At 44.3% G+C, this 21,732-nt stretch overlaps 1 protein-coding gene across 1 annotated transcript in view; it reads left to right on the forward strand.

The window, feature by feature from the left end:
- Positions 1–18,196, forward strand: part of EMILIN2 (elastin microfibril interfacer 2) — a 35,426-nt gene extending 17,230 nt beyond the window's left edge. The window contains exons 4-8 of the mRNA XM_035318502.1: positions 1,468–3,402; positions 10,013–10,345; positions 10,908–10,946; positions 16,495–16,629; positions 17,375–18,196. Of these exons, the coding sequence (XP_035174393.1) occupies positions 1,468–3,402; positions 10,013–10,345; positions 10,908–10,946; positions 16,495–16,629; positions 17,375–17,712 (2,780 nt within the window). The 3' untranslated portion in view covers positions 17,713–18,196. The remainder of the gene's footprint in view (positions 1–1,467; positions 3,403–10,012; positions 10,346–10,907; positions 10,947–16,494; positions 16,630–17,374) is intronic.
- The last annotated feature ends 3,536 nt before the right edge of the window (positions 18,197–21,732 follow it).

Consider the following 21,732-nt stretch of genomic DNA (forward strand, 5'->3'; position numbering starts at 1 on the left):
GAGTGCTGTTGCTGCAGGATTATGCCTTTTCTCCATCAACAAGAAACGGTAAACAGATGCTTCTTTTTGAAGGACTTCTTCACAGCAGCATCAGAGATTAAAGTCATATAAAGCACTTGGTCAGATTTCCACTGGCGTTTTTGAGTAGTGGAATCACGCAGGACTGAATGCATAGTTTTAAACTACTCCTACACATTATATACGTGCTTTAAAAATAAAGCATTTAAATATTTTGTTAGCCCACCTAAACTATTACTTCAACAAATTGATAATAAAACACAATAATGTCTTTAGTAACTGGCACACTGCTTGTATCTAGAGATTTTCTTTTTGCTCTGACAAAACTCCCTAAAAAGCCTATGTTTCAAAGCAAAAATAGACCAGTGTGTATGTAATAGCTATACTGTGTGTGTTCATACTTTTTCATTATTAAAGGAACCAGCCATTCTGCCTGTATTGAAGATTTTGTGATTTCCTACCTTCCTTGTACTGTCTTTTAGCTGAAATCCATTTTAAAACTAAGAACAATTCCAACCACATGTCCTTCGAACTCATTCTCAGTGTTGTTTACCAAAGTATATCTAGCATTCGTAGCGTGGAATCAGTGCTAAAATTCTTTTGTCTGAATATTTAACTGTTAACAACACCCCAACACGGTATAGTCACAATTTGACAGGGAATTTTTCCTGTCCTTAGCTGTTTACTTGTCATCTGAAAGAGTTTTTCTGATGCTAACAACTTGTGGATGCATTTTCTATAAAGTCTATTTTCTTCTTCACTTCTGCTTCTGAACTTCATTTTACTTTTACTTGTGCCTGTAATAGCATGCCTTAACTGCACAAAGGTCTTTGAATTATGAATTGCCTAAAGGATATAATGTGACATCACAACGGGGTTTATACGTGATATCTTTATGGAGTTTATCCCTCTGTGCATAATGGCAAAGATGCATAAGAGTATGCAAATAAATATGGTCATACCCATCAAAATGATATTTAAATGGTTGTTAAATCACAATTGGTGATCTAGCTGAAGGTTTGAATTATATTAAGTCATTATATGGGATCACACTCGGTGTCTTGACTTGTTAGTGCCTTGTTGCTGAGAATCCTAGGAACTAGGACTGGAGGGATATTAGGGATTCCATGTATCCATACCCTTAGGTAGGATCAGCTATGCCTGTCCAGCTTCCAGTGGTGGGAATTCTGCTGCTTGTGCGGACAGTGTCTTTTCTGTACAGCTGTTTGAGTAAGAATTGTTCAGTGTTCTAAAACGTTTAGCTTGGAATTATTTGATAAGGTTTTTTAATTATAAACTAGTGAAAGCAAGAATAGAAAAGGGAACAGCATTTTGCATTTTAAAGTATTTTTTGGATTTCAGCAAAAGTAAAATTGGCCTCTGTTGACCAAAACAGATACCCTTAGGAATACTTACTTCCAGACTTAGTCTGTTATTTCTTTGAAACAGATGCAGAACCAACAGAAACGCCAGAACCTCCGCCATATGAGAAGAAAATGCAGTTTCTTGAGGAAGAATTGTTTAGACTTACACGATCAGTGCTTGAACTTCAGTCCTCCTTGGCGGGTGTGAATGAAAACCTAAAGCTGACTGTCCAAGAAGATGCAAGTAAGATGTTGGTCACTTGGCTGAACAACCTTTATGACCGCCCAGAGCCTGACAGTGCGGTTGGTGGTGAAACAGACACTATCCATCTGCCTGGACTCCTCAGCAATAAAGACCAGAAAGACCCTTTTCTTGATTTTGAAATGGAAGATATAAAGTCTGAGCTAGCTGAGGTCAAAGAAGCATTGAAGATCAGGGATGACCAACTGGAGGAACTGAATGGAAAAGTAAAAGGCTATGAAGGACAACTAAAACAACTGCAGGAGGCAGCACAGGGACCTACATTAGCAATGCCTAGTGGCAATGTATATCAGGAATATATAGACTCAAAGTTTGAGTCCCTCAGACAGGAAATACTGGAAGGATTTGAAAAGAAAATGGCAGATCTGAAGAACTCTTGTGAATACAAACTACAGGATATCCAGCAGCAGTGTGATGACAATGAAAATAACTGTTTAGGTATAATTGATGTTATAAGAGGAAAAGAGAATGATTTGAGGAAAGAAATAAATACTCTCCGAACTCAGATTCCATCAAACCAGTCCAGTTGTTGCAAGGAGGGTGAGAGAAATGACTTGGACCAGCAGATAAAAGATTTAGATAAGAAGCTTGACCGAGTTGTGGAAGCACACAGGATCTTGAATGTCAGAATAGACAATGAAATCAGTCGATTGTCGACTCCGGATTTGGAAGACATGTTTGGTGAGAGGCTGGAGGAGCTAGATGCAAGAATGAATGTTACAGAACGAAATGCTGAAGAACATTGCTTTTATGTTGAGGAAACTCTCCGAGGTACTATAGCTGCTGAGGTAGATGAGCTGAGAGACTTGTTTGACCAAAAGCTCCGGTCACTAGAAGATAGGTTAGGTGGCACTATTTTAGAGATTGCTAATACCACAGACCCAGATGGAATGTATATTAATCCTGGGCCTATTATGCCTAGTGACACTGGATTTGCAAATGAGCAATTTACAACGGAGATAAATCTTGTCAAGAACAAACTATTGTCCCTTGAACACCTCTGTGGGCAGAAATGTCTGTCTGCACCACAAGGTATAGAGGACCTTCAGAAAGAGCTAGAAAATTGTAATAACAAATACAATCACTTGCTTTTGAAAACAGAGAACAACTCTGTTCTTCTGCAGTCTTTAAATAGCTCTCTTAATGAGAAACTTAACTTAATTAAGGATAACCAACGTGACAACCAGAAAATGCAGAGAGATTTGCGTGTATTCCGGTATAGTCTAAATGTCATGGATAAAGACATGAAAAATCTCCAAGATGGCTTGAATAGTTGCAGGGAGCAACTCCTGGGTGTCAATTCAACCTGTAGAAAAACACAACGAGGCGTCTACCGAAAAATTGATCAAATGCAGAGGACATTTGCAAATCAAACCATCCACCCTAGTGATAACTGCTGCAGTGAAGTGAAAGAGAGACTAGAACAATTAAACGACCAAGTCCTGAATGATCTCAGCAAGTGTAAAGAAAAGACCCAAGGTGTCCAGGATGGTGTTTCAGATGTTGAGAGCAGAGTCTCGAATGTTGAAAAAGTTTGCGGCAAGCTGGACTCTGTCTCGGGTAGCTTGCAGAAGATAAAAGAAGGTCTGAATAAGCACGTGAGCAGCTTATGGAACTGCGTACGTGAAATGAATGGAACTATATCATCTCATTCCAAAGATATTTCTGGCCTCAAAAATTCTGTCCAGCAGTTTTATAGTCAGGTCTCTAAAATCACCACAGACATGGAAGGCATGCTGAAATCTCAATCTGACCCAAGTAAGTTTTGTGCATTTTTAATGTTTTTTTATTTGTTTTTCAGCAGGCTTTCTTTCCTGAATTGTTTATAGAGGAACTAAACAAGGGAGGAAAAATTTAATATTACACAATTTCTGCTTTGTTTTTACAATGACTGTAATTTTGGCTTTGCTCTAAGACACCATAGAGGACTTTGACTGCTTTTAAAAATGTTCCTAAATAAAGTCTTTTATTCTATTATGTTCACTTTGAGCCAGAATAAAGATAGTAGTAAAACTAATATTTTTACATAGTGACTTTAACATAAGTTTTAATTAATAATTATCTGTAGGTATTATTCCAGTTATTTTATTCAACTTTTTCTTGTGTGTATGAGATTCTGTGTGAGAATCCTTCCAGCTGATTCCTTGAGGGGAATTGAAAAGTAAATTGAGAGAACCAAAGACAAAGGAATTCAAATTAATAAGATTTAAGATAATAAGAAAGATTCCCTGTAAGTTTTGTTCGTAGTATGAGTTAATGATTATAATTCAGCACTGACTCTTTGATTTAGGACTTTGGCAAACAAGCTCTGGCATATCTTGGTGTGGCAATTTAACACTTTTGTTTTATAGCCCTCCCAGAAGTTAGTGTTCCCACAACTTAGGTGGCAAGTTGGCAATATGTTCACACCACAGCTGGCAACGCTTTCACACCTCAGCCACTTCTGTTAGCTGTCCAACCTGTTAGCTCAAATCTTAACTTCATGGTGAGTTTAAAGTTTGCGTGAGAGTGGTTGAGAAGCAGAGGCACTTTGGCTCAAAACGCTACGAAATGGTAACTTCTATGTGTCACTGAACCTTGCCATAATGGTTTACAGGGCTTGCCAAATGCCGGTCAGTCCTTCTGTTCTTGCCCAAAATTTCAGCAATGAGTTGTTTTCTTTTGAAAGAGTCAGTGTACAGAAGGAAGCTAGTTTCCTGTTCCTGTTACCGTGAGGAAAAAACATAGGAAGCGTAGGCTAGTTTGAAATTGCACTTTTCAGTTGGCTGTGAAGCTCAGGTTTTAGTTCTGTGCACACATGAGATAAATTTGACACAACACGACTTATTGTGTCAAAACTGAGATAGACTTATTTTGTCAGAAGGAACTTTTCTGGAATTCAGTATTTTTTTCCTTTGACATTTTATTCAGTTTAGAGAAGGATAATTTAGGGGAATTACAGATGCTGACACCAGTACTGATGTGGAGATAGACTTGTGAAAACTCTGTTGGAGATGGGGTGTTTGGGCTGGCCAGCCCCACTGGAGTATTGATTCCTGGATGGGCAAGTCTGTGTTTTCAAAGGGCAGAATGCATTCAGTTGGTGAGAGAGCAGTGGGAAAGAAGCCAGTTTCTGTGTCTGGCCCTAAATCTGAAGAAGAGGTGCTGAGGGGAAGCCTTGTGGGCTGCTGGAGCTGGTGGTCGATGGGGGAGATCTGGAGAGAGCGCTTGCTTGAGTGGAAAAGTTGTACCTCATGGAGGATCCAAAACTAATTCCTGTGGGGAAGGATGCCCCTCTCAGTCTGAGGCAAAGTCTTGAAAGCCTCCTGTAGACGTGTTTATTTTGAGCACAGAACCATTTGAAAACAAAAGTATTGTTGTAGTGGTGTTACCCTGCTACACAGCTGAGCTCCACCACAGCCGCTCACTCACTGCCCCTCCTCAAAGGGAAAGGGGGAGAAAATACAATGGAAAGGAGCTCAAGGGCTGAGATAAGGACGGGGAGATCACTCACTGATTATTGTTATGGGCAGAACAGACTCGACATGGAGAGATTAATACCATTTATTGCCTACCACTAGTGGACTGTAACAGTCTTACATCCCAGATGCCCAACCAGCGTCACTCCCTGGCTTGGCTCTGGCCAGCAGTGGGTCCCTTTGGAGCTGGCTGGAGCTGGCTCTGCTCTGACATGGGGCAGCTGCTGGGCTCTGCTCACAGAGGCCAACCCTGCAGCCCCCCACTAGCAAAACTTTGCCACAAAAGCCCAATACGATTGCAGTGCTTGACATAAAAATCATTCTGAGGTGAGAAGCTTTTGTATTAAATAAAATTTAAATATATATATATCTTCCTTTAAAGGAAGAAGTGCAGAGGAACAGAGGAGGTCTGTAATTCTCAGGTACTTCTTTTAGTGAAATCTCCTGTTAAATTCAACAGGGTTAAGACCTTCATCCCAGAGTCTCTCAAAAAAGACCCAGTTCCCATTAAAATGCAGTGTGATGTATCTGTGTTATCCTATTTCTCATCTGTCTTACTGAAAATAAATTTGCCCTGGGAACTGACACCGGAGAAAGATCCAAGACACATAGAGTAATCTTTCTCCTGCTATTTAAAGCAGGTGTTCAGGCGGCCTCATGGAATGTATTTGTCAACCTCTGTTACAACCCTGTAAGGCATTAAAAAGCCTAAAGCGTGCCTGGGTTTCCATAGCGTAATTCAGTTTCGGAGCAGAGCTGTTTCTCCGTCCACCATTAGGTTTTTAGCACCTGGGGAAAGGCTCTGCTGTTGGAGCCCAGACACGCAGGTACCTTGGATGGCCCTCTCTGCTTTCGGCTACCTCCGGCCTCTGCAGGATTTGTGAAGCACATGCCTCGATCCCCAAATGTTTCCAATTAAAATAATGCCGTCTAGCGCAGCAGTCTGGGTAAGTTTGGACAGTCGGAGTTCCAGAAAGATTTTGGCAAAAGAGCCTTTTTGGGAGGCAGTTTGGGAGCCGTGTTACGTGAGCTGGGCACGGCTTTAGCTGTTTTTGTGTTCGCAGGCAGCGTGACTGCAGTGGCCTCTCTGATACCTGCGTTAGCTGAAAGAAGACTTTCAGTTCTGGCTGTAGATCAGTGCTGAATGTCTTCTGCACCGCTTGCCAGCGTATCGTAGCATTCAAGTGATGTCATTTGACTTCAGAAGGACCATAACAAACAACTTGTTACTAATAGAGTTGTTGAGCGCGGTAAGGCAAGGATATGTCAGAAGGAATCCAATATAAAGTCTTACTGAGTGGTGCAGGCCCAGGGCTGAACTCAGGAGTGTGGCTGTATCTTATTAAGAAATTTGTAAGATATTTTGGATCTAGGGTTTTGAGTGCTTGAGTCCAAACTAAGACACCAGGTTAGTGGAGGATTGCAGACAACAGCAGATGTAAACCCAGAGGCTAGAAGAGTATTATATTAGTTTGTGAAGATAATGCAGCTTAATGTTAGCGTTACACAGGGTGGTGACAGGTGGTGCTCTGCTCCAAGTACGTAGATAACCACATAGGATGTATTCACCAAGGTTATTTTTTCTAGCTTCTGTTTGTCCAAATTAAATGGTCACTGCCCCCAGCTCCTCTTGAGAGATAAGATCGTGCACAGTAGCTGCTCATTGCGGTCTCTGCAGACACAAGTGCTCTTCAAATTGTGTGAAACTGAAGGTAAAGTCAGCTGTTTCTTTAATGTTACTGACTCTTCATACAGATTCACGAAGTTTTTGGGTAGGTAGAAGTGTGCCGGGATTGTAGTTTGCTGCGGTTGCAGTTACTTAGCCTGAACTGCAATTCCTCTGGTAATTGTCTCTGTATCAGGGTTTCAAAAGTAAGAGCTAAGTATTGTCTGCTGAAGTTAGGGTCAAAGAAACTGAATGTGTGCTCTATGCTACCTCTGTAAGAGGCAACATAAACCACTAGTGTTATACCACAAACGAGTTGTGGTCAGTTCCTGTAGCCTCCCTTGCAAGATGGCGCTTAATTGTCAAATCCCCTTGATATCGATAAGAAAATGCAGGTCATGTCTTTGTGGCTTCTCGTGGGTGCAGCCACTGATTCCTTTACTTGATAGTTTCTTCTATCTTTCACTTACTGTGTGTTTTGGGGTCTGATGAGCACGTGGCCAGGGCAGAACCACGTTAGAATCAGCCAAACTGCAAGGAAACACTCGAGCTCTGCATCCAGGTCATGGCTCTTCTTCCTTCCTGCGAAATTATTCTTTCTTCAGTGAAGTAAAATGGAAGTTAAAGCTGCCTGGCTAATCAAACTGAATAAATAAAATATTTTAAGGGGAGATGGGAATGAAAGCGTTCTTATTTTAATTGTACAAGGGAAGCCTTTTCAGTTTCACCTGCAGATGGGCATCTGAGAGCAGAAGCGAGGCAGTGCTGCTGTCTGACCTGGTAACCGAGTTGTCACTTAGCCTGGTGGCAACAAACAGAGCAGTGACAGCACTGCTGTGAGGACAGCATCACTGTTTTCAGCTGTTTAACCACCTCAGCTCTGCTCTCTGCCTTCCTGGATATTTCATAGGCAACAAGGAACGTCTGTTTTGTCAGCTGCTCAGCAAAGCTTAAGCAGGTCCAGCTAAATTCACCTCAGCCTTTGTTGGGGATTCATTTTCTCACTGCTTTCTGAATTGAAAACACGTGTTGGGTAATCCAGCGTTGAGATAGGATGGCTCCAGCGTTATCTTTATCTGATGATTTATTGGTACTTTGTTGTTGTATGGTGCTTCTCAGTCAAAAATGCCAAAAAGCTTGGCAAAGTTGGCAGACCGTGATCCCTCTTAGCCCTCACATATCTCATAACTGGCACTTTAAGTTGAGCTTTAGCCAGATAGTTTTGATTTGGCTTTATGGGGATGTAGTTGGGTAATTCTAAATGCTGGAATATTGATGCTGCATGCAGGGAAGCTGCTGGCACAGGATGCAGGATTTGAGCTGCTGATTATTATTTAAAGCTCTAGAAAAACAAGCACAAAAGCATAGTCATTTTCCCTGCGTCATCCCAAGTTGTTGGCTTAATAAAACTCAGTTTAAGTGACTACAGAAATGACAAGTACTTATATTTATATACCAATATAAAGCATTTTGCCAGTTTCTGTTTCGAATGAGGTTAGTCTGAAGATCTTAGCTGAAGGTCTGAATCTGTGCTACTGTGGACAGATGTCCCATTAAGTTAGCAACTATGCTTGATTTAAGAGTAAAGTCAGTAATTCACTTAGATACTTTAAATCTTTTTTGGAAATTTTTGAGAAGATTTTTTAATCTGTGATTTTTTTTTGATGAAGATCATTCTAACCTGTGCAAAGTGAACATTTTACCTCTTAGTCCTCTGCCGTGTGGAAGGAATTACCGAGTAAGCTTCAGTCCAACCTCGTGGTGCATTGCCTGTATAACTTTCAATTCCCACAGCAGTTAAAATCAGCCAGCAAAGCTCCTGAAGACTTTCTTTTAAAGGACATAGATCTAGCAAATGAATGCAGGTGTTGTGGAACCGTGCCTTCAGATAGCCTCACAATACCCCGGGGGGCTTAGGAGGAGTTTTTACGAGACTGGAAACAAGAAATAAGATTCACAAGGATAAAGTGCAGGTGCAGAGTTTGTCACCTTTAATCATGCATGGCATTGGGAGTGCAGACAAAAAGCACCAGCTAGTGATGGAGCAGCACGGGGGTTGCCAGCAACACCATTATGGTCCATACCTGGAGGATCTGGTTGTGAACCCTCCCCTGAAGGGCAGCCACTGCTGCCACGGCCAAGAAGCCCCTCCAGCTGCTGTGGAGCACAGGCTGAGCCTTAGCTACTGGTGAGGTTACCCAGGCTGATTGTAAGGGATTACTGTGCTTTGTTTTCACCACCAAGAGCCTGGGGCAGGGGTCTCCTGCTGTAGACCATGGCAATTGTCTTTGGCATGACAAGTTGCATCAGGTAAATTTGCAAGGGGATGTATGTTCATTTCCCCAGAAACTCTCACTGCCACCCCTGTGCCTAAAGCCATGCTTTGCTCTTAAAGGGCAATGAATACAACCAATGCTAATGTGTAATATCAATATAGTTAGATTTTTTTTTTTAACTCTGCTGTCTAAAATGTGCATTTAGGCACTTCTTTTTGGTAATTTGTTGTAAAAGCTGTGTCGTTGCATCTGCTGAAATCTACACATTTGTAAATTCCTGTTATAAATATAGACATAATTCAGGTTCAGGCTTAGAAGGACCTTGCATCTTTAAATTTCATCCAGGACTTCATTTATAGGAATGCATTGTAATTCCTGTAAAGGATGCAGAACTGTACCAGCTGATCACCCAAATGTTACCATGTCAACACTGTTCAACCCCGATGTCGTATGTGTTGGCTGCCCTGCTGGAAAAGTCTCTTAATGGTATCTCTTGCCTTTAAACAATAAGGGCTTTTCAGCTAAATTATATCCTGGGGTTCTGCCTTTGTTGTCAGAACATATTAGTAATGGGAGCATTTGGAATTTTAAATTCATTGCTTTTCAAAGAAGGGGAAAAACTCCCCAAGTCACTGTCCATTTATTTTTTTCCTTTGGATTTTTTTTTTTTTTGTGATAGTGCTAAAGGGTTGGGTAAGAACAAGACTGCCTTGTGCTGGGTGTTGTGTGGGTACGGAATAGAAGGGAAGAGTTGTGGGCAGGAGGGAGCAAAGCGAAGGAAGGAGAGACAGCGTGAAGTGGAGGTGGAGGCCACCGGCAGGAGGTAGCTGTAACGTGCAGCCAGCTTGGTGCAGAAAGTCAAGGTTTTATTCTGAAGTATTTGTTTCACATGAATATGCATACACCAATTTCATAGACTATTTTAAGCGAATAATTCTGCATTTCCCTTTTCTTCCAACTTTTCAAAGGGCGACCAGAAGCACCGCGGCAGGCAGTGCCACCGAGACCGCCTCTGCAGCCCCAGCCGGGCATATCCCTGCTGCCGTCCCGGCCGAGGATACAACCCCCGCGGCACAGGCCTCCTCTCCAGCCTCCTCTGCCCAGACCTCCTCCGAGGCCGGCGCTGCCGGGGTCGGGAGTCGCCCCATTCCTGCCTGGAACGACCGGGATCATCCTGGAGGCTGGAGAGGCAGGGCCGCCGGGCACCGTGTTAATGTCGGGAAGAGGGCGGCTGCGAAGCGTCGATGGCCAGGCTGGGCAAAGCACCATGCCCATTGCTGAAGGCTATGCTGGAGCGCCAGGTGAGAGAAGCAGACCAGCAGTGAATGACCCTGTGAGACCTACGGACATGCCAGGCCTGCGCTAGGGGGGTGAAACTGAGCTTTACCAGATGCTTTTCAGCCTTCCACGGACAGCCGTTAGAGCTATTAGAGCCTGGAGTTAGGGCAGAGGTGGTTTGCAAACGGGGCTTGGCAGCTTCCAGCTGGCTACAGAAGTAGGGGAAACTTGGTCTGTGCCAGCTTTGTTGCCTTCGTCAGGGCTGCACAGAGCATGAGGTCGATGGGGCTGATGTAAAATCCTTGGTAACTACAGCAGCCTTTGCCCCTAGGGAAACCTAAATTATTTTTTTTCTTGCTGTAGTGCTTGCAGTGGATTTAATGCATTGTAGTAAGAATTTGGTTTTCTTTGCTGTGACTGCCCCAGTTTAACGATAATCTGAGCATTCATAGGAGATGCTATTTGGTAGCAATTTTGGTAGGTAGCTTTTTGATAAAAAGGGTATTTTTTAGAAGAATGCAGTGATATGTTGTCATAATGTACTCAAATACGTACTGTGTAACACACACTACTTTTGCTTTGTAGGATATCCGAAGTTATCTCCTCCAACCACGGACTCACAGGGTAAGGCAACTGTTTCATAGAAATGCTTTACACGGGTACATTATATCAGTCCCTGGAGAGTCCTAGCTGAGAGAACAAAGTGATGTTAAAGAAGATCTAACACATTTGGTACACCTTAACATTAAAAGAGAGTCTGCATCCTTTGAAAATGTGGGTGTTTTAAGGTTTTTAAAAACAATTCATTTGGGGTTATTGTTGCTTACTTTGTGTGCTTTTTTTTTTTTTTAAAGTGTTTATTTCCTAGCAAATGCCAAGACAGACCTTTTTTCCTTTTAAATGAAGAATATCTCTTTCCAATGAACTTAATATTTCCTTAGTAAGAAATTAATACTAAGGCCAATGCTAAGATTTCGAAGCATTGTTAGTGACTGAGTGTGTGAGTTGGTCCTCCTCATGGGAGAGTTTCTACCTTTGTTAGAACAATGAGGACTCGTGTTCCTGACTTCAGTGCAAGCAGGAGTGTTCCCTCTGTCAGACATCATTTAGGAAGACTTAAAATACAATTTTCTAGGCTTGATGTGGTTTTATTATAATTGCTAAGATCATAATTCACTTAGGGATTTGTATGATAAGCAGCTGTATAGCTTGTGTGGGCCATGCTAGTTGGCCTCGATAAATACGTGGATCGGTTGCTGCCTGCCCTACAGCCTCATACTCCAGATGCTATCAAACCTTGGGGAGTGGTATCCTGTGTCAAAGTGAATATTCCCACACTTTTTGCAGAAAGAATGATTTCATCTAAGTGTGTTGAAGGAAATATCAGAAATAGAACGGGGGGGGGGGGGGGGGGTACATCATCCAAAATCTTACCCCTGGGTTTTAGCCTTAACAAAATCACCGATGCACGTCCTGAAGACTGGGCTGGGGACTGGCAAGAAGAGGTGTAAAGAGTTGATACTGTAATTCTGATATATATACTTTCTAATTAAAAAACCTTTAGAGCCTTAAAGCAATATTTTTGCGTTTGAGGATTGCAGTAGAGTAAGAACAAGGAGCTATAGATGAGGCTTCTGGAAAGGGATGAGAAGTAAGGAAATGCTCGTTTATCTTGTTGCTAGAAAAGCCAATATAAATGTCTAGATCTCTGTGATAAATGGATTTCCTGAGGGACTTATTCCATTTTATGCATACTACTGCAGTTCGTAGACTGCAGTATTTTAATAAGTTTATGCTAAAACTGTGAACTGTGCACGTTAAACATGTTGAAAGGGCAAGCTGTGGCAGCCAACGTGCACGAGGGCTGCTTGGTGGAACATGTTGCTACAGGTGGTGTGGTAGCACTCCGACATCTACAGAGAGGCAGGCTTAGCCAAGGAGTTCCTGTTCCTGATCTGTGCCCCTGAAAACCTATCTCAGTGTAAGATACACCTGCCAGTCTGTCATACTTCACCCAAAATGCCTCGCAAACCCTGAGGCCAGGTAAGGTCATCGAAAGCAGAGGGTGAGGTGTGGTACAAATAGCTGTACGACTTAGTGGAGTTGGGGCATTTACACCCGCTGCCCCGATCATGTAGGTGGTGACTGCTTATAAACAGCAATGAAAGAGAGCCTTTTGGGGAAGAATTCAGCAGTATTGTAGAAATTAACAGCTGGGAAAGGGAAGGTTTTTGGTTTGTTGGAGGAGGAACTTAACGCTTAGGTAAGGCACTGAGGAACCTTTAAGTTTTAATTCAAGCAGGACCACAGTTCATACCTATGTCAGTCTTCGCCCAGCACATTTTGTGGTGCTGGAATTCTAATCTGAAAGAAGATCAGACCTTCTTGTACTATGATTCCTAAAACAAGGAGCATGTATTGTTAAACTGGCCTTCCGAGTACTCCCTTTCATTCCCCTTTCCCTTTCATTTCTGTTTCTGACTAGCCTGCTATGTGAAGGCATTTCTCAGGAAGAAGTTGAGGGCTCCAGCTCTGTCCTCTGGTATTAAACTAGCCCACGTGAGTGCTTGTCTTGAATGCTGATTTGCATATTTTCAGTAGCACTTCTGAGCTTTCCAGATTCATTAGCCGTCTGTTTGGATGTACCTTACAACATAACTTTGTAAGTAAAGGTCTTCAGGGATTCACAAGTGTTAATGAGAGGGCGTGAGGTACAATAATAGGTATGAGCTCTGTTTTCACAGGCAAGGAGTTTATGTCAGGGGTGAATTAAGCATCAGGACCCAAGTGGATCCACCTAATGCCTTTTTGCTACAAAAAGAGTTGAACCAATTTAAAGAAACATCATCAGCGAATATTACTGAAGCATGGCAATTTTACAGCCGTGAGAATTTTTCTTTGCTGACAATTGCAGAGGTTGTGAGTTAGCTAATGAACTGCTCTGGGAACCGATGAGAAAACCCCAGGTCACACAGCTAGGCAAGGACAGAGCCAAGAAGAGGAATTGGATGCTCTGATCAGTATACAGAGGGTCACAGGGAAAAAAATTCACTGAAAGCACAAATTGCCTTTCCCTCCCTCCTTCTTCATGCAGTTTGCAGCGTTGGTGATGTCCCCGACCCTGCAGCTCCAATGAAGGGTGATTGCTCCTCTCTCAAAGAAACTTCTTGTGCAGTGTAATACAGAATACTGCTGAGCTAGTGAACCCTTTTGCTGTACGAACACCGCTGAATATACCCATGCAGATAAAGGGCTAAGGTGGGTTTGGGCTCTTTCATTCTTACTCGTGTGATACTGAGCCAGCTGCACGTGACTGCAGCCTGCAGGACACGTTTCAGATGTAAAAACATGAGTTCTGTTGCAGTGGAAGACGTGGTGCTGTTGGTGGTTCTCGATTTGAAGAGTTTACTGAATACCTACATTACCAAGCTGTGCTTGTAATGGGTTCTCTTCTTTCCTTTGATTGTTTGGTGGGGAACAATATTCTGGTGGGTACGCCTTACTGATTTAGTGCAGGGGAAAGCATGCTTGATGTTTTTGAGCGAAAGAGTATGGAAATGCCCTCAGTTGCAGCAGTGGCTGTGCTTTGCTGCTGTCTGTATGGAAGAACAGCACAATGCACGGAAGCTGACTGCAGGGTAGGGGAGAGATACCTGTGTAAGGGACGGTAGGTCAGCCACAGGGCAAACCTTCCCTTGCCGTGATTTGAAAGGAGTTGGAAGAGCACAAGGGGCTGAAGCTAAGCAAAGGGGCCATGTCTTCATAACGCCCTGAATGAGTTATCATCCGTGTGGGAAACGGGGTGGCCTTAGGAGAGCTAACAGGCCCTGCTCCTGGGCACTGTGCTGCTCCGCATGGCCATCAGAGGGAATGTTCCTGGCAGTGAGACGTGTTGGGGTCAAACTGAGGAGCTTAAAAAAAAAAAAAAGGTGAAAAAGGTGGCGGTGGTAAATTGCTGGTATTTTCAGCCCGTTCCTTCTCAATGAAGGTGAAACTTTCTCTCTGCCTCGCAGTTTCTTCATGAGGACTGCACTCATAGCTTCAAATGCTTTGAAACTTTTCTTCCTGATTCTTATAATTCCACAACTCTGGCTCCAGAAGTGAAACTGGAGTTTCCAAGCCTGGACTTCGCACTGAGAAACTGAACTTTGATCTTGGGGTGAAAAAAAGCATTTGCAAGTGGGGACGTGGAAGGGAAGGCGATTTGCCCTCGGTAGGGATCTGCAAAAGCATTGCTGAGAGCTAGTGGTAGACTTGGGAAAGCTTCGAACAGGCACAGCTCCAGTTAGAAAGGAGGAGAAGAGGAGAGCATAGAAGCGTTACGACTTTCCTGCACCTCTATATTTGCCCACTGAACAATCCCACAGTGTACTTAAAGGCAGTTAAGATCTCTTCTGTAGACAAGTACGCATAAAACTGAGCTGATGGCTCAAAAAACAGGGCTGCAGATCTGAAGGAAATTTCAGCAGCAAACTCTAACAGCTATTGAAGCAATCAGTGTCAGTGCAGGAAAATCTAAAGGAAGCTGAGGAGAGGCAGGACAGGAGTCACTTCCTCACAGATCCTTAGCTACTGTGAGCTGTAGCTGTTGCGAACGGAGAGCTGAGCATTTCTGGGCAGGCTGCAGGAACCTCTCTGAGTCAGCCAGCAAGAAATTAGTTGATGTACATTATCATTTGACCCGAGTCTCAGGGAAAGCTGTGACTACAAAGACGCTTCCTGTAAGCAGAGGGATGTTAAGGGGCTGGAGCTTTACAGAGGCTCCCTCCTGAAGTACACAGACTTCCTGCAATTCATTTTGGTCCTTTTGAATAGCCTCATCTTAGCTCACAGGAGCTCTTACACGTGCACTGCCAGGTAAAAGGGTTTCTGGTCTGCTTTGTGAGCTTGAGACAAAATACTGAATGAGGAGATATCCAAAGATGCATGAGGCATCTGGTTACTAGACCCCAAGGGAGCTCGTGGTGCTTATTTGCCATTTCTGAAGCTGCTAGCATCTTATGGTCCCCCTGCCTCTGTGCCAAGTTACTCAGCAAAAAGGAAATCTAACCTAACATTGGTATATTCACATTTTAGATAAAGCTTGGTCACTTTTTAACTTCTGTATCAAAGCGGTATAATCAGAACTGACCATTTGTATCACTGCTTGCTGATGGCATGTCAGATTGAGAGGGAGAGAAACCAGACCTTTATTTTAAAGGCAGCAGAACAAGGAGCAGGGCTGACACAGCACAGAGAGACTTGGATCCTAACCTGAACGGGGTTGAACGGAAGGAGCAGCCGAGGACAACTTTAAGTGTATTCACTGTTTACCTAATTGCCTGATCAAAGCAGCAAGAGTTGACGGCTTCTAGCAGTGTTCCTGCCTTAAGGGAAGCGTTTAGCAGGAAGGCAGCTAAAACAAGACTAACACGTGGCTGATCACCAAGACTTGCCTTTAAGTCAGTCTGTTTAAAAGTAAAACCTTGTCCTAATAGTTCAAATTGTATTTCATCAAGTGGCGTTAGCCAGTAAGCAGATAGACACTATGAAATACTTCAGTGTCTCTCTGAGCTGCTGAGAAAAGAAAAAACACGAAGTGAAAAATTCCCTGAAAGGGAAGTGCAAAAGAGAGAAAAGCCCCAGACACAATTCTCTTCATTGAAATGCCCAGGTGTTACTTCTGCAGAAGTTTTCTCTAGCCTTTGGCAGAGAAAGCAGGAGATGTAAGCTGTGCACAGCTTCTCCCCTCAGAGAGCTGGCACGAGCTACTGACCTTCCGCACTCGTGCTGCCGTTGTGATGGTGACACAGAGCAGAGATGTCTGGGGGCAGCCCGAATCCTGGAAACTCTCTGTGGCAGAGCATTGTTGAATTCAGGTGTGGCAGGATGGCTACTTCCAGCAGTTATAAGCCAGGCATCTTTTCCTTAGAGGGAAAAAAGCAACTCATAGTAGGTGATGCCAGTTTCCTGACTCCCCTGACAGAGCTGGGAGGTTGTAGCCAAGGGGGAAACTTTATGGTGCTCAGTCAATTTTTTTATGGGCCAGCAGAATATATTCTGCTGATTCTGGCACTCCTCGAGCAGCAGGGTTAGGCTGAGTGGCGTAAGAGACACTGGGCTACAAACCATCGCAGGGAAAGGCTGTGCTGTCATCCCCAAGTGACCTAAGTCATGTTCTTACCCATTTTAGGACCTGCTGCTGCCGCGGCCTCGCTGGTGTCATTCTCTGCTGGGCTCACACAGAAGCCTTTCTCCAGTGACGTCGGCGTGGTTCACTTCAACAAAGTGCTCGTGAATGACGGGGACTATTACAACCCCAACACAGGTAAGGCAAAGAATGGGCCCGCAGAGCTGCCAGATGGGCAGTAACACCCCATTACTAGTGTTCGATGCCATCTCAGGCACCGCGGTGCATCGAACTGAACAAAATTCACAAGTCCATCTAAGCCGGATGCAGCAGGGCAGGAGCTTCCTAAGGATGGAGACAGTCACACGCTCTGGCCCTGCTGGTTTTCCACAGCTGGGCCTGACTCACCACCCTCTCTGCTCTGCCAGCACAACCAGTGTGTGCTCCTCACCCTTCCCAGGCAACTAGGGACACTATTAGCAGCAGGGAGGCTCCTCGCTAACCTGTTTCACTGCAGCTAGGGCAGCTGGGGGAGAGGATGGCTGCCTGCTTTTGACCCAGACTTCAGCATAATCCACCTCAGCCCCCTCACGCACCCCAAAACACCTCCGTGAGCTGGCTCTTTAAAACTCAGGGCTCTGCAGAATTATGTAGAGTTGTCATGACTGAAGTGCTAGGTACCTGTGGTGGTGGTGCTTTCCGCATCTCAAGCCTGGAAAATTTTTAAAGTGAATTGTATGAGAAGAGTCTGGCTTGTAGCTCAACACCCCCTTGCCTGCGTGACCGCTGTCAGTCGGTCAGCAGCCCAAGCTGACCTCATCACAGTCACCTCTACGTCGCAGTGCACAGCGCGTGCTGTGCCAGGTCTGTCTTTGTGCTCAGAGCACTCAGGCCTGTCCGTTTGGAATACCTCAGAAAAGCCCTGCCCGTGTCTCTTCTGCAGGCATCTTCACGTCGCCGTATGAGGGGCGCTACCTGATCACCGCTGTGCTGGCGCCGGAGCGGGATGAGTACGTAGAGGCAGTGCTGTCCGTCTCCAATGCCAGCGTTGCTCAGCTCCACACGGCTGGGTACAGGAGGGAACTGCTGGAGTATCACAAACCCTACTCGGGGAAACAGACCTGTGGTGGCCCTGGGACATTCCACCTCGTTCTTCACCTCAAAGCCGGAGATGAAGTAAACGTCGTTGTGACAGGAGGCAAACTGGCCTACACAGACTCCGATGAAATGTATTCCACGTTTAGTGGGGTTCTGCTTTATCCTTCCATTTCCCATGTTTAGGTCCATCGTGGAACAGGAGAGAAGGGTAAGATATTCCGAAGAAATTAAGTGTAATAAAATTCAAAGCTTTAATATATTCAGTTTATATATTTGATTTCAGTGATGGGTTTATTGTCTATATTGAAACCTCGTCCCCAGTTTTCAGAGACAGCTACAAAAGACCTGTTTCTGTAGCTAAATTAACTCCTTCCCCAAGTCCTTGTTCATCTGTACAAACACAACAGCTGTTAAAAAACAAATACGTTCTCAGTAGATACTTCTCCACTGTGTTCTTGCTATCCCCTATTAAATAGCCTTTGCAGTCCGCTCCCCACTTTATCTCTGCCGGTGTCCGTGGTGTGTCAAAGTTTACATCTTTGCTGCAGTTTCCAGTCGCAGCCAGCTTCTTTCATGTTTTCAGGAAAGCAGGGGCAAGAAACTGAGACCACGCTGGACACTGTTGATGACTTGGTCCTTGCTTTATTAAAACAATACGGTGGGCCAAGTGTATTCACATAATTTGTTCAAACCAATTGCTAGCCACGGTGGTGCAAAGCAAAATGTTGTTTGTCTGCATCAGTTTTCTTTTTCCCCTAAGGGCCAAACGCAGTGCTGAGAGACGAGTGACTCTCAGCCCAGTCAAGTGGCAGCAGCAGTGCAAGAACTTAGCCTGGCCTCAGCTTCTCAACGGGCAAGTGTGAGTGTAAGGCACAGTTGCTGCTGCTGAAGGATTTAAACAGTAATTTCCAACTGGTACAGTAAAAAAGACAACCAGTGAAGCATGATGCTCTTGAGATTCAGGCTTAGTGCTTGAAAATAACAAGACAGGTCAGAGAAATCTCTGAATCACCTGTTCTTAGCTAGAAAAATGATCATTTTGAAAAGCTCTTGAAAAATTTTGCAGTGCTGGTTTCTGGAATTCCTGGAGTATTTGCGCTACAGGAGTAGTTTTCTTCTTTGGTGCATTGTAAAAAATAAACCAGAGGAAAAATTGGCTAAAAAGGTTATAGGAAAATAGTCTTTTTAGCCAATACTGTCAATGTACAAACCAAGCACCTGCACTGAGTCTTTGTTTGAGCAGCCTCCTGCATCAGCACTTTTCAGTGGGGTTTATTTTAACACTCAGCATCTGTCTGTATGGATGGAACAACGTGCTTATTAGCTTAATCACATTTGGTGCAACAATGTTGTATTTCTTATACTAGCCACGTCTCAACTGAGACAACAAAATAACATTTTGGCTCTTTAGAGTTAACATTTTGAGCTCTTTCATGGGTGGAAAAAAAAAATCTAACCCTCCTTCATTAAGAGCAGGACTTTTCCACTGTCATCTCACATAAACTGGTCATCTTTTTCATAGTCTATTCATCACACATAGAGTTGTATTTATCATAGTGGGTTGTGTAGTTTATTTTCCTTCTTACGAATCCAGAACAGCTGTTACAGCCTCAGAACAAACAAATCCTTTAGGTGAAGGAAGAACTCCCCGCGCTGGAAGCAGCACCGTACGCTTAGCTGAAGCCTTTCCCCATCTGAGGAGGTCAAATGCAGACTTCACGCCTTTGCTGCATAGTTTTGGAATAGATACTCCCTAATAACCCTGTTTCCAGGCGATGAGATGGGGCCTTCCCACAACAAACTATCACATCCTGGAAGCTGAGCTGCCTCGGAGAAAAGCAGACAGAAAAAGCTTTCTGGCCCCAGAGGAGCTCTGCATCAGTCCCTTTGCAGCTAGGGTTGCGCTGGGCGGGGGTGGTGGGGTGAGCACAGGAAGGAAATTGTGAGTTGATTTTTTAAAGCACGTGGCTTAGGAAGATCTCCTGGCACCTGGTTTTCAGAAACTGGGGTGTTGCTGATAAGCAACAGCTAGGGCTGGATGTGTTGTGGAGCAGGAAGGCAGCTTGTGGAGGAGCAGCTGCTTAAGGGACCCGGTGAACTTGCAGAGCCCGATGAAGGGAGCCACCCCCCTCATTTCCCTGCACATTTGACTTGATCTGGGCTGGAGCACCCCTTACTCAAGAGGGGCTCGGTTTCTTTTGTCCCAAAGCAGCAGCCCACTGCTCTCCCATGCCTTTCTAGGTCTCAGAGGTGAAGGGACAGACAGGAAAGACTTTTTCTTTTGAAAGCCAATTACATCAACCATATATATATATAATATATATATATAACAAGTTCTTGTTATGTACGAAAGCCATGGAGGCTCTTTTCCTTTTAGGATATTTTTCACTCTCAAGAAAGCTGTGTTCTCTAAGAAGTTGGCTCCAGACTGTGTGTGACTCAAGTATTGTTACATTATTGTTGCCTGTGCTAAAAATGACTCATGGAAACAAACAAAGTGAGCTGAGCGCTTAGGGAGACCTCGCTGGCAAACACCACCTCCTTTTTCTCCACCCCCATACCTCCAAGTGAGACATTTTTAAGAATCAGCGGTAAAAGTTTAATGCTAGAGGTACAAACGTTTCATCACCTAATTCTTACCTGACCACTCCGGTAGGTTTCTAAGCCCAGCCCAGACATCGTCACGAGCCCAGCTCTGCTGTCGGACGGGGCTCTCTTCAGAAAGCTTCTCCCTGTGCCCAGGATCTGCTGATGATGATGCTGCGATTGTTTGATCCTACATAATGCAACATAACCAGGATTTATACCCGGCTGTAAAGCACTCTCTAAGGTACATCACAGCAGGACCCATTCTGAGGCACATTTTCAGAACACCTTTTAGAACTAGCTCCCCATCCATCATCTCTAGCAGCACAGCTAGGAACCACTGCCTTGCTTCTTTGGTAATTGCTGTATTCAGGGTAAGTGGCTCATTTTCTCTAATGAAGTTACCTCAGTGGAGCTTTCAAGGTGGGATAGTCACCCCACTGGGCAGACTGCAGTGCTGCAGCCCCTGAACAGCACAGGGAGGAGGGATCAGACTTCCGATTGCTGCCTCGGTCAGTGCTTGGTTAAAACGTTCCTTAAATTTAGCAGCAGCTGGAAGAGACTCAGGCACAGATGAATTCATGGGCCTACTGAGGATTCGTTCTGTACGAAACAGCTCAGCTTCAAAGGAAGGGGTTGGAGAGCACTGCTCAGAATACCCCAAACCCACTGCCAGGGCATTCACATCTTCAGTGGGAATCAGAAACACACCAAGGAAATAACCTGCACTGCAAGGACCCTTTCACACTCTTGGTTCACGTAGCTACCACCAGAAAAGCATTCACCACCTCAAATAGGAAGCATCTGGAAATAAGAATGCCTTAAAAAAAAAAAATTCGGGAAAGGCAGCAGAGAGCCATAAAAATCAGTCATAGCACAGGAAATCACAGGAAAGCTTGGAGCAAAGCGAGAATGCAAATTTCTATCTCAAAACGTGAAACTACCTCATTATTTTAATTTGCTATTTAGACTTTGGAGACAGTGGAGACATCACTATACTGAGCACTTAAAGCAGTGGCTGCATGCCACAGACATCTCCACCAACCTCCACCATGTCGCCTTTCAATGTACCCCAGGTTACTTGCAGCAACTTTGTGCAGTTTAGCAGACAGAGGATCAGGATCTGGTTAACTTGGTGGAGACAGCCAGCTGTTCCAGGAATATTACAAAGAAATGCACCTGTAAGCAGAAGGCATGGGAAGGCAAATTGGACCAAAGCATGCGTAAGCACCCTTTATAGCTTTAAAAGGCTCAAATGTGCTGGGAATGCAAGGTGAAGGGCTCCTTAACAGCAAGCAGATGAGCCTCAGGAGGGAAGTGGTTCCCAAGGCTGCATCCTGCATTTGGAAGCAAGTTACAGCTGCTGTCAGGCCTTATGGTAAGGCATGGCGGTGGATACAAATGGTCCACCAAAACCACAAATGCACTCACACGGTGTCAGCTTGGAGACGTGAGGGACATTTGCGTCACTGAGACGCGCTGTGGGTACACTTTGGCTCCCAGTTGCTCCCGGGTAAAGGTGCAGAGTTCAGGCTGTTGGGCTGCCAGGAATACTTGGGGCCGCGTCCTGTCATCATAAGGCACACTTGCACGCACCGAACCTCCTGCAATGGACAG

This window comes from Oxyura jamaicensis, chromosome 2 (genome assembly GCF_011077185.1).
Source record: "Oxyura jamaicensis isolate SHBP4307 breed ruddy duck chromosome 2, BPBGC_Ojam_1.0, whole genome shotgun sequence".
NCBI lineage: Eukaryota > Metazoa > Chordata > Aves > Anseriformes > Anatidae > Oxyura > Oxyura jamaicensis.